Genomic DNA, 13,498 nt, shown 5'->3' with positions numbered 1-13,498 from the left:
AAACTGTGCAAAAAGCTGGTGACACCTTTGTGTTCAAGAATATACGATTGTTGAGTAAATACGCCAGTGAGTGGGGAAATGACTGTGTACAAAACGTAGTGAACTAAGTATTTCCCCGCCACAAAATATTTCCCCGTTTGCAGGTGTGTTTTAACATGCCTTGCCCTAGTGCTGAAGTGATGACATATTTTTGTTAGTCGGCATCACCCTGGTTCCCTCAACAAAAACCCAACAGGATTTATTTGGATTATTGCAGAAAATAAGATCTGTGAGACTGACCAACAAAGACCTATAAGTCTTGCATGTTTTATTCATGATAATCTTCACAAATGAACAGCTTTTATGCATTGTTAAGACTTAAGTTCAAATGACAGAAGTTAAAAGCTAACGGGATACATACATCACACCAAAAAAACACTTAGGAAAACAGGATAAGAAACTAGAAGTAGAGCAAGGTTATAAATAACTTTTTTTTTAAATCAACAGATTTCTTGTTAAATGATGAACAAAGAGAGTCATAAAATAACTTTAATTGACGCAAAATCACTGACTTACATATATGCAGATAAAATTGGCCACAGAGCGTTAGCAGTTTTAACCTATCGTCCATCTCATTTGAGTCCCAAATCAAAAACTACATTACATTATTAGTAGAAAGCTAAACATAGGCTATAAACTCACTACATCACGGGTCACGTGACTTCAGCGTCACTATCACTGAGTCTGACAACTTTCAGTCTTGATTTTAAAATATATATATAATCATTCTTAACCCTCTACGGCACAGCGTTGCCTGGAAAGTTTTCTTAAGCCCTATGTTCAGTACTTTTTTTTTTAAACGATTGCGACCAATTAGAATGTTTGAAAAAGTATCAAAGAACAGTCCAATAAGGTTTGGGAGTCACCATCAAGGTGGGACGTCCTTTTCTGGCACATGGTCAGAGGAGCACATGTTGTGAGTTGCTTTAGTAATCTTATTTAAAATTACATTAACTGTACATAACAAAATATGTGTGTGTGTCTATGAAGGTGTAGGTTTCACCTTTTGGCAGGTTTTAATGAAGTTTTTTTTATTTTGCTTGTTCACAAATGTAAGGGGTACTTTTCAAGGATGTCTTGAACAATGCTTTACAATGGCAAATAATGTGTTACAAGAAGGGAAGATGCAGGGTTCCTGGGTGCACAGGAACACCCAAAGTGACACCAAACAGAAAGGAACCATCTACAAACTGTTCCCACAAAGTTGGGCGCATGAAATTTTCCAAAATGTCTTGGTGTGCTGAAGCATTAGGAGTTCCTTTCACTGGAACTAAGGAGCCAAGCCCAACCCCTGAAAAACAACCCCACACCGTAATCCCCCCTCCACAAAACTTTACACTTGGCACAATGCAGTCAGGCAAGTCCCAGTGGCACTGCTCTTTACACCACTGCATCCGACGCTTTGCATTGCACTTGGTGATGTAAGGCTTGGACGCAGCAGCTCACCATGGAAACCCATTCCATGATCCTCTCGACGCACTGGTCTTTAGCTAATCTGAAGGCCACACGAAGTTTGGAGGTCTGTAGCCATTGACTTTTTTCCGTGGCTGATTTTTCGTGGCTGAGTTGCTGTTGTTCCCAATTGCTTCCACTGTTATAATACCACTAACAGTTGACCGTGGAATATTTAGTAGTGAGGAAATTTCATAGGTGGCAACCTACCACAGTACCATGCTTGAGTTCACTGAGCTCCTGAGAGCGACCCATTCTTTCACAGATGTTTGTAGAAGCGTCTGTATGCCTACAGTAGCTGCTTTATTTTATACAACTGTGGCCATGAAGTGATTGGAACACCTGAATTCAATGATTTGGTGGGGTGTCCCAATACTTTTGGCAATATAGTTTATACACTCACCTAAAGGATTATTAGGAACACCATACTAATACTGTGTTTGACCCACTTTCGCCTTCAGAACTGCCTTAATTCTACGTGGCATTGATTCAACAAGGTGCTGAAAGCATTCTTTAGAAATGTTGGCCCATATTGATAGGATAGCATCTTGCAGTTGATGGAGATTTGTGGGATGCACATCCAGGGCACGAAGCTCCCGTTCCACCACATCCCAAAGATGCTCTATTGGTTGAGATCTGGTGACTGTGGGGGCCATTTTAGTACAGTGAACTCATTGTCATGTTCAAGAAACCAATTTGAAATGATTCGAGCTTTGTGACATGGTGCATTATCCTGCTGGAAGTAGCCATCAGAGGATGGGTACATGGTGGCCATAAAGGGATGGACATGGTCAGAAACAATGCTCAGGTAGGCCGTGGCATTTAAACGATGCCCAATTGGCACTAAGGGGCCTAAAGTGTGCCAAGAAAACATCCCCCACACCATTACACCACCACCACCAGCCTGCACAGTGGTAACAAGGCATGATGGATCCATGTTCTCATTCTGTTTACGCCAAATTCTGACTCTACCATCTGAATGTCTCAACAGAAATCGAGACTCATCAGACCAGGCTACATTTTTCCAGTCTTCAACTGTCCAATTTTGGTGAGCTCTTGCAAATTGTAGCCTCTTTTTCCTATTTGTAGTGGAGATGAGTGGTACCCGGTGGGGTCTTCAGCTGTTGTAGCCCATCGGCCTTAAGGTTGTGCGTGTTGTGGCTTCACAAATGCTTTGCTGCATACCTCGGTTGTAACGAGTGGTTATTTCAGTCAAAGTTGCTCTTCTATCAGCTTGAATCAGTCGGCCCATTCTACTCTGACCTCTAGCATCAACAAGGCATTTTCGCCCACAGGACTGCCGCATACTGGATGTTTTTTAACTGAACATTTTCAATAAATCAATAAAATGTTCCCAAATTAGTCAAGAAATGATGTGGAATAATTTTTTTTCCATGTGCCATCAAAATGCATGCAGTAGAAGGTTATGTATTAACCTTTACAAGGCTGTAAAAGTGAACTTTTGGGCAATTTAAACCCACTTGTATATTTTTTAAATCCCTTGAGAAAAAAAAAACTTGATGAACTAGAAGTGCTGAAAACTTGTGACTCGATACACCCTAAGCTTGCGATTCAATTTCAAGACCTACATGTTAATTTTTCTCAAGGAAACAAATCTCTCTCAACCAAAGCTGTAAACAACAGGGAAACCTGTCAGGTGGTATTATTATTAAAGTATTAAAATTAACCCATACGTACATTACACAATTAATATAATGCTGTTTTTATAGTAGCCTAATCTTATAACATCTTTGATTTAAACGTTAAAATATATGTAGGGCCTAATAGCAAAATGCTCCTCTTTAGAGTTTATTTTTCCACAAACTAACATGCTATGGTCGAATGGCTATATGGCTTTATTCTCGTCTTTCCGTGGTTTAAACACTTATTGAACGATGACGAGACATGATACATTTCTGTATCTTTCAAATTTCGGACGTTCATTGATGTTTATTTGGTGGTACCCCAGCTGTCATGCGTTTTCTAAATTCTGCTGATGATTACATTGCTGCTCTCACAATACTTAATTTCAGTTTTAAAACCATAAATATGCTATATAGGCCTACTGTTATTAATTTTATGAAGAAACTAACCATTTTTTCTGTTCAGTATTTGTCTCTTGTACTTCCACTAGCAGTTGATTTGTGTATAGGCTATAGCATAGGCTACTGCAATTGCTATATTGGTTCAAAAGAAGGGTGAAATCCTGATACACAGGAAAAAAATAATAAAAGCACTGTTGTTCATTTGCTGAAGTGGTGTCCAGGAAAGTTTTTTTTTTTTTTTTTGGCTATGTAATGTCGTTTTTTTGTTTTTTGTATTGAGTAGGCAAACTGTTCGTTATCCCAAACAGTGGTTGGGTGTTACTGTAAATAAATGAGCCTACTGAACAAATTACTGCAATAGATAGACAGATGGGGGCCCTCCAAATGTCTAGAACCGGCCCTGCTTTATCTGTTAAATTTAGCTTATCCTGTCATTTTTTACGGAAAAATTACGGAACATTAAACCTGCTTAAGTAGCAAGGCATTGTCCCAACGCAGCACATGTGCTGTCAAACATCTGAGATGACCCAACCAATCACCCTTTCCAAAAGGATTTTGTTAGCACTCAAAGGCAAGTAAATGAACCCCATCAGGGGTATAAAGTACCAGTAATGGCTTACAATGAGAGCTTGTGGCTTTTAATACAGCAGAAGTCCTTCAGTGAAGATATGTGGTCTGGCAAAAGCAAAGGGAAGTTGAAAAGATGTGGTTTTTAATTTGACAAGAAGGGGTAAGAGAGACGGATGAAGTTGTGCTTGATGGTCTGATGTAAAAGTAAATTGAAGACTCTCTCCTCCTTTCTGTTGCCTTTTTAAAATGATTTAAAATAAATAAATTTAAATAACATTACCCTATACATGATATAGGTATAGCCTATATAAAATAGATAAATCAAAACAAAACATACAGTAGCCTCTCTCGCTGTCAAACTCCTGTTCTTTCTCATGGGGGTCGTTGTATGTCGTCTTTGAAGGATAATCCATTTTTTTGTGCCATGTGCGATATCAATAATACCAGTGCTCAACGCATGTGTAATTTATGGGAAGTTGTGTCCACTCAAAAATGCTTCTCTGAAAGCTTTCCAGTTGGAGATGACGTGACATTGTAATTGACCACAAACATAATGGGCTCACTTCAGTGATGAGGAAATGTGATCTTCATTTTAAGTGGACACAATTTGCAAACGATTCCAGAAATGTCCAGGCCAGAGCATCCTCCATCAGTAAATGGGTTAGTCAGTATGATGGCGAACAGCTTTATTTTATTTTTTTATCACTTTGATCCTATTTTTACGTTAAGTGGTCCGTTTCTAAAATCGTCAAACACTGGGTATAGGCTACCTATAGATTTTCTTTGTCAAATAGAGCGGGATACTCTATGATTGGCAGTTCCATCTCATCTTGTTTGTAAAGGGAACCTGTCTGGAGTACAGTAGCAAACGGCGAATGGCATTACAGTTTACAAATCCTGATCTCATAGGAAAACGTAATTTCGCGAGGTGCCGATTTCATACGAAAACATACGATTTTTAGAAAATAAAAAAACATTATGGCCTCCTAAACATATCGTACGGATTAATATAAAAAAATTGTTAAGAATTGCCATAAGAATGGCTGCATCTGAAATCGCATATAGGCCTCCCTATTATATAGTAGGCAAAAAACATTATGTGACAAATGTACTATGTCCGAATTCACAGTACTCATAAAAGAGTAGGCAAAAAGTACCCGGATGACCTACTTCTTCCAGCGAGATTCTGAAGTGTGCATATTATGGACACTTCACTCTCCCATGAGGACACGGGAGAGTAGTATTTGTGAATGGTAGTGAGGCGACACAACTGGCGCTGGTAGGTCACATGATAATGACAACATGACGAATGTAGTACGCCCGGATTATATTCATACTGCACACATTCATACTATATAGAACGTACTTTTTAATGGTCGTGAAGTAGCCTACTTATTCAAAATAAAAACCTACGCAAGAGAGTATGCGATTTCGGACGCAGCCATAGTGTTGGTTTAAAATGAGTGCGAGTTGGAGAGACCAGCAATAGTTGTAACAACATCAGTTTATCCACTTAAAAAGTAGGTGCAAGTATAAAATCGTGTTAAATTACGAAATGTGTATAATCTGAGATTGTTGATAATCAGCAGATTGTCTTGTTTGATATTACATTTATTCAAAGCATTCACCTTAATAAAAAAAAAAAACTAGAAATACCATATCTGAGAACATGAGAGTTGTAAAACGAAACAAAAGGTCTTCTATGGGACCCTCAAACATTGAACAAAATGAGGCTGTTGTGTTTTTAATTGTTATAGTCCATGTTATATATGTATTTGCCCTGTAATTCTTCATCATTTTTAAGTAAAATGTTCCCAGTTTTTAACTTTTTGAATGAAAATGCTTTTTGAATGATGAAATGCACTGTAAAAAGTGGTAACCAGTAATTGTTACTTTAAAGAGTTTTTTTTTTTTTTTTTTGATTTAATATCACGGTTTTGTAGGCAAGAAAGTAGTAGTTGAGGGGAGGATCTCAGGGTATGTTTACACAACAACGATGTACTAAAAACAGACGACAACGTTGTCAAACCGATCCCCTTTCACACGGATCTGCGAAAATGACTAAAAAGGCTGTATTATACATGCCAGGCCAGTAGTTGGCGATGCCACTTTGTCATTTCTCCCTTTGGGATCAAAAAAAAAAAGTCTTTGTTAAAGCGTTATAAGCCATGAACAAAGCCAACCAGCCACGAGGCGAATCACATCACAAAACTTTGGTTCAAAGCAAAAAATTATTTGAAAATTGGACAAAAATACAAAGGTTACAACACTGTGTACTTAACGGCTTTAATGACAGATAGAACTACAATCCCATGAAGCATTGCGAATGACATCAAATTAAAAACAATGGAGAAATATAAAACTCATTTAAAAATGTTGATTACACAAATATTTAAGTATTTTGAGAGCGTAGGGAGATCGACTTGATTACTTAATTTGCAGTGCATCATGGGAGTAGGCGGAGCTAAGGAGATGTTTGGTGTATTTTGCTTGTTTACTCTAATTGGTGGAACAGCATCATGGGTTATGTAGTTTTTCACCACAAATTCTGCTATTAAACACAATTACTTTAAAAAATAAGTTGAAAAATGCAGACAGCTTCAACAGCAGCAAATATCATAGATTAACAACCTCTTTAAAGGTTTAAAAGTTATCGTTAAAAATCAACTTCCCTATGAAGATTGACTTTGGCAGGTTTTGAATGATTGACTTGATAGCTATGCCACAAGGGTGAACAGTTTTGAGTTTTTAGAAATGTACTTTTTTACCTATATGATTGTAACTTTTTGGAGGCGAAATTAAAACAACAATGGTAATGCATACAGTGACTGTATGTGTGGTGAAGATGCCAAAGACAAAATGGAACAAACGCAGAGTCACAATGTGGAATACATTAAATTTACAGTATGTGCGTAAATTTACAGTAAAGAGCTTTCGCAAATCAACTGTTACAATTAGACGTAGTGATGTGTTTATATTTATTAAAGGTTTGGTTTGTAAAAAAAAAAAATTCCCTCAAATAAAGCTGAGAAGAGATGAGCAAATTGTCACGTTTTGATGTGTTCTGTGATCTTGTTTCCCCCTGTCTATTGTGATTTTGGTTCAGTCCTGTTAGTTTTCCCGGTCTTTCTAATAGGCTTTATGCACAGCTTCACTACTTCCTGAACTTCAGCCAGCTCCTTTGTTTCCTGTCTGCCATTATTGGACAAACTGATTAATCCAGGTGTGCCTGATTATTATTACTGAGGCCAGGCACACCTGGATTAATCAGTTTGTCCAATAATGGCAGACAGGAAACAAAGGAGCTGGCTGAAGTTCAGGAAGTAGTGCAGCTGTGCATAAAGCCAATTAGTAATCCCCATCACCTGAGTTCAGTTAATTATCCCGTTAGTCCCCGTTCATTTAAGCCCTGTGTTTTCCCTCAGTGTTTGTTGATCGTCGTCGGTGTATGGTTGTTTTCCTGAGTTCCTGTGTTTTCATGTATCCTGAGTTTGTGAATAAACAGCTACATTTAAATTCTGTTCCCTCGTCTTCAGTATCCTGCAACAACCCTGACACAAATGAGCAGGCTATTAAGGAAATGCAGCCAAGGCCCCTTGGGGTCTGATGGAGGAGAGGCATGCATATGAAAAGGGGAGGGAAATTGTTGTCAAAAGTATTTATTTTCCCCCAATGCATCAAGTGTTGTAACTGGAAGATCCCTCATTCAGCAGACGCACAGCAGTGAGGAACACACTGGCTTGTCCTGCACTGGATCTCGAGACTTTCTTCAGCGTACACTTGTTAGCATTAAACTACACACTCTAATACTATGGCTCCCAAAGTGCTGCACTTCGTCACTGATTTCTTCGTCTACGAAACAGCCAAATCAGTTGTGGTGAAGAGCTGGTCTGTTGGAATCATCAACCGTTTCGTCCAGCTGTTGATTATTCTGTATTTTATCTGGTAAGCTTTGATTATGTCCTTGTTGCTAATATTAATTTAAACTCATTTTAAATATTAGTGTTGGTTTAAGGGCTAGTAAATAAAGGAAAAAGAAATTAGGGTTGAATGCAGTGATTGTACTTGGTGGTGTTTGAGATTGAAGAGCAGAAAATGTAATTAACCTTTGGAAATGTACATGTAAATGTTTTGAATAATGAAGGTTTGGGACTAATTAATATAACTGCTGAAATGTATTATTTCTGTTTTGTTTCGTAAGTGTGTAAATGGGTGTAAGTGCACCATTAATTAGTTAATGACTCTGATTATCTATCTATCTATCTATCTATCTATCTATCTATCTATCTATCTATCTATCTATCTATCTATCTATCTATCTATCTATCTATCTATCTATCTATCTATCTATCTATCTATCTATCTATCTATCTATCTATCTATCTATCTATCTATCTATATATATCCATCCATCCATCCATATTTATCCATCCATCCATCCATCCGTCCGTCCATCCGTCTATCTATCTATCTATATCTATCCATCCATCCATCCATCCATATTTATCCATCCATCCATCCATCCGTCCGTCCGTCCATCCGTCTATATATCTATCTATCTATCTATCTATCTATCTATCTATCTATCTATCTATCTATCTATCTATCTATCTATCTATCTATCTATCTATCTATCATCTATCTATCATCTATCTATATCAATCCGTCCATCTATCTATCTATCTATCTATCTATCTATCTATATTTATCTATCCATCCTGTTTTGTTTCGTAAGTGTGTAAATGGGTGTAAGTGCACCATTAATTAGTTAATGACTCTGATTATCTATCTATCTATCTATCTATCCATCCATCCATATTTATCCATCCATCCATCCATCCGTCCGTCCATCCGTCTATCTATCTATCATCTATCTATCTATATCTATCCATCCATCCATCCATATTTATCCATCCATCCATCCATCCGTCCATCCGTCTATCTATCTATCTATCATCTATCTATCTATCATCTATCTATATCAATCCGTCCATCTATCTATCATCTATCTATATTTATCTATCCATCCATCCATCTATACATTTATCTATTTATAGATATATAGCCTGTTTATTACCCATTTAGATGACTAACTAACTTTTTAGCCAGAGAATAGTAAAAGTATTTTTTTTTTAAATCATTGATCTTAATAGTGAACAGGTTAGATCGATTATTTGTTGTTATGTGCGCGTGTTTTTTTTTAGTTGGGTGTTCCTGCATGAAAAAGGACATCAGCAACGGGACACTGGGATTGAGTATGCGGTCATGACCAAAGTGAAGGGCTTGGGCTACTTCAATAACCGTGTGATGGACGTAGCAGACTATGTAGTTCCATCACAGGTCAGCAAATGCACATTTCAACGTTGAAATATGAAACACAATTACGTTTTGGATCCCCCTTCTCTTCAAAGTCCTGGTCTGAGGTGAACTTTTCAACACATTTTTTCAGGGTGCTTCATCGTTCTCTATCATCACCAACATGGTCATCACAGCCAATCAGACGCAAGGATCGTGCCCTGAGGTGACACCCAAACCTCAGCTGACTTTAAATATACTTTAAATATGCGACCTTATGTACTTACACACTCTCTCTCTCTACTGTTCCCTTGTCTGTCAGACTGACGAGAAGTTTAATTGCACAACTGATCATGACTGCAATAAGAATAATAGCTCAAATATAGGGAATGGTGAGTTTGTTCTCTTTCTACGGCTGACATCACTTTCAGGTCTACTTATATAGTACTTCAGCGAGTAACCATGTAGCAGAGAAGCATGCTAATACTTTCTAGGTTGCTTGATACACCTCTCCTTTTTGTACAGGTATTTTAACAGGCACGTGCTTGATCGATAATAGTACAAATAGTACAGGAATGTGTGAAATTGAAGGCTGGTGCCCTGCAGAGGATGACAACGTTTCTGGGTAAGAAAAAGTGCAACCTTTTGGACTTGTAATTTAAATACTGTAGGCCTACACAGTGGGAGTTGTCTTGCAATCCAAAATAGATAGTTTTAGTGCTAGAAACATTATTAAATCTGCTCACTCTTAGAACGCCAATGAAAGAGGTGGAGAACTTCACAATCTTCATCAAAAACAGCATTCGCTTCCCTCTGTTCGATGTCACTAGGTGAGTTTATTACCTTTGCACAAGGATTAAAAACTATATACTGTTGTGTTGTGAGAAGCCATTTCATTTTAAAATTAATTTTTAGAATTGAATCTCATTTAAAAAAGTTGCTGCCTTAATTGTTTAAGTACAATCAACTTAGATGTATAAGTAATTTCAACTTAAATTACATTAAACTGCATTAAAAAATGAGTTGAAAATTGTATAGTTAACATAAAAAAGTTTAAAACTGCTTAACTTCTTTTGACGAGTTAATGTAAAAACATATGTTGTCATGACTTACTGTTCATATATTTTTTTCCAGTGTATGAATGTACCAAAATTGATTATTTTTAAAATGTGATTTAAAAAAAAAAACAACTTCATTGCAAAATGGACTGTGGCCAAAGTGATAGACTTATGTTCAATATGTTGACTGCACTGTTCATATATTCAATGATTTATTAATATGCCCACAATAGTGTAATAAAGTTCAATCACCTTGTGATTAATTTGATTAATGTCAATAATTCCATAAAAATGTTCATCAACAACCCTACATTTATTGACAGCTCTAAATATAATTAATATAGTGCCCTTTTGAAAGAAAGCCCAAATAATAACAATAGCCTAATATTGCTTCAGACTACTGATGTGCTTTTTCTGTCTTACTTTCACAGGGGCAATTTCCCTTCAAGCTTAAACCAGTCTTACATTAAGACATGTACATATGACCCGGTGCGCCACCCGTTCTGTCCGATCTTCAAAGTGGGACATATCCTGAAACAACTCAATCAAAGTTTGGACTACATTACTAAACGTGTAGGTCAACTCAGCTTTGCCTTTCATCTCTTCCTATTTTCAATTTTCCAAAGAGATCAATTACATCAAAAAGTATATAATTATAGAAAACAATCATTTCAAAGTGTAGTGTTTCACAATATTGCTGTTTTTTCTGTATTTTAGATCAAATAAATGCAGTCTTGATAAGCATAAAAGGCTTCTTTCAAAAACATTAAAAATAGTAGTGTCCAAACTTTTGCCCGGTAGGCTACTTGTATACTTATATTACTATTAGTATATATATAGCCTATGCCCCTTTTTTACATTTGAGCCCCTGCCCCTGAGGAACTGTCTGCACGTCCCTGCTGTGGAGGCCATTTGAGTTTAGTGAACTTGCTGTCGTGTTCAAGAAACCAATTTGAGATGATTTGAGCTTTGTGACGGTGCGTTATCTGGAAGTAGCCATCAGAAGATTATACACTGTGGTCTTAAAGGAGTAGTTCACTTTCAAATGAAAATTAGCCCATGATTTACTCCCCCTCAAGCCATCCTATTCGTGTATGACATTCATCTTTCAGACAAATACAATCGGATATTCAAAAATATCCTTCTATACCTATGTCAAATATGTATGTTTTTTTGTTGTTGTTGTTGTTGTTGTCAGCATTAATCTTTGCATGTCACGATAATCTTACCAAAGAATGTTGGTAATCAAAAACAGTTGATGGGCCCCATTGACTTCCATAGTATTTTCTTTTCTTTCCAATGGCTACCGTCAACTTTTGATTACCAACATTCTTTAAAAGATCATCTTTTTCAGGTTTGAAACAACATGAGGGTGAGTAGCCTAAATGATGACAGTTTTCATTTATGGGTGAACTGTATCTCTTTAAAATTAAAAGTCGCTTTTTTTATCAAACAAACAAGCTTCCATACACCTACTTATTTAGCCTTATAGTAGTCACGTGTAACAAAAATACAGTAGGTGAAAAGACGGAGCTGGATTCTGTTTAATTCTGGCCTAGAGGGATGAATACTAGAATAATCTGCTTTAATGTGGAAACAGCTTGTCACATGTAATGAAATTACTGCCTGGTTTTTGTTTTGTTTTTTGTCAGGGAGGAGAGATTGGAATTAACATCAACTGGAAGTGTAATCTTGACTATGATGTGGAGAACTGCAAACCCAAGTACTTCTTCACACGCCTAGATGCTGCTTTTGAGAACAGCAAAGCCTCTAAAGGATATAACTTCAGGTAGCGCACGAACACACTCGGCTACTCATGCACCGTTCCGGCTTTTCTGCAACTGCATATTGTTTTTGTCTCTTCCAGGTTTGCTAAATACTATCAGTCCGAAGATGGGACTGAGTATCGAACGCTTCATAAAGCTTATGCCATCCGCTTTGAAATAATAGTGTCTGGCAATGTAGGTATTTTACACTGCCGCCCTATACGCTATATAAAGCAGCTTTTGTGACACATATGGCCTTGTGTGTGTCTAACTTTGCGTATCTATTTGCAGGCGGGAAAGTTTAACACTGTGCCATTTCTGATTAATTTGGTCGCAGCATTCACTTCAGTGGGATTGGTAAGATCATTGTGAAATGCAAAAATTAATGCTGGCAAAAAAAAAAAAAAAAAAAACATACATATTTGACTGTTGTATATTTTTGCAGGCTACAGTGTTCTGTGACATCATCCTTCTCAACTTCCATAAAGGGGCCGACGAGTACAAAGCAAAGAAATTTGAAGAGGTGCCAGATTGTTTATCTGACTTGAGTTTGCTTATATATGCAGAGGTAAAGTAGAGCGATGTCTTATCTTTCTACCCTCTTTATAACAGGTATCAGAGATTGTGCAGGAGTCAAACAGACCCTACCAGGGCAGCCAGGCGTCAATCAAAGCTTTGGGGAAGAGCTCAAATGACTCAGGGACCTTTTCTATTGGACGACAGGAGTGAGTCACGCGGCCCGAACAAACCCATGAGACTTTCAAATAATTCTACTACTTATTTTTAGATTATTTGCAGTTTCTTCAAGTAATAGTATACATACCTTACTTTGGTTTAAGTCTGTGAACCTTTAGGGTTGTTAATGCATTGAAGTAAAGCTATCTTCCCTCAGCCTCAAACCCTCAGAAAACACACATCTATACACCAGAGGTCAAAAGTCATTTTTTATCCTTACTATTTTTTTGCAATTTAGAATAATAATCAAGTCTAACTATCGAAATTATATGAAATAACAAATGTTAGTAGGAGAGTTACACAGAACTAACAAATGTTAAACAATCAAAAATGTCTTTTTTCTTATCTTATATTTAGGCTTGAAGGAGTTTGAAGGAGTTTCCATGTTTGCTGGACACTTGTTGGCTGCTTTACAGTTTTAATCAACCTATTATTTTCTAAAGAAATGCACAATTTTTCACAATTCATATATGTATGTTTTAAGCATTTAACCCTTGTGCATCCTTATAGACATTTTTTTTCTTTCTTTTTTTGACCA

The 13,498-nt window shown here is 37.0% G+C and overlaps 1 protein-coding gene across 1 annotated transcript; it reads left to right on the top strand.

Annotated features, from left to right (window-relative positions):
* Nucleotides 1-7,813: 7,813 nt before the first annotated feature.
* On the top strand, nucleotides 7,814-13,477 carry p2rx3a (purinergic receptor P2X, ligand-gated ion channel, 3a). Its single transcript, XM_056250270.1, has 13 exons — nucleotides 7,814-8,051; nucleotides 9,311-9,446; nucleotides 9,556-9,627; nucleotides 9,724-9,793; nucleotides 9,927-10,026; nucleotides 10,154-10,231; nucleotides 10,891-11,032; nucleotides 12,112-12,248; nucleotides 12,327-12,420; nucleotides 12,517-12,582; nucleotides 12,671-12,748; nucleotides 12,838-12,950; nucleotides 13,318-13,477. Exons 1-13 carry the CDS (start codon nucleotides 7,918-7,920, stop codon nucleotides 13,331-13,333), a joined length of 1,236 nt encoding a protein of 411 aa, XP_056106245.1. The 5' UTR covers nucleotides 7,814-7,917; the 3' UTR covers nucleotides 13,334-13,477.
* Nucleotides 13,478-13,498: the final 21 nt, after the last annotated feature.

The sequence above is a fragment of the Rhinichthys klamathensis genome, unplaced genomic scaffold, assembly GCF_029890125.1.
Source record: "Rhinichthys klamathensis goyatoka isolate OS25496 unplaced genomic scaffold, OSU_Roscu_1.1 h1tg000068l_1, whole genome shotgun sequence".
Lineage (NCBI taxonomy): Eukaryota > Metazoa > Chordata > Actinopteri > Cypriniformes > Leuciscidae > Rhinichthys > Rhinichthys klamathensis.
Note: the sequence above shows the minus strand (reverse complement) of the source record. Positions and strands in the feature narration are given on the sequence as shown.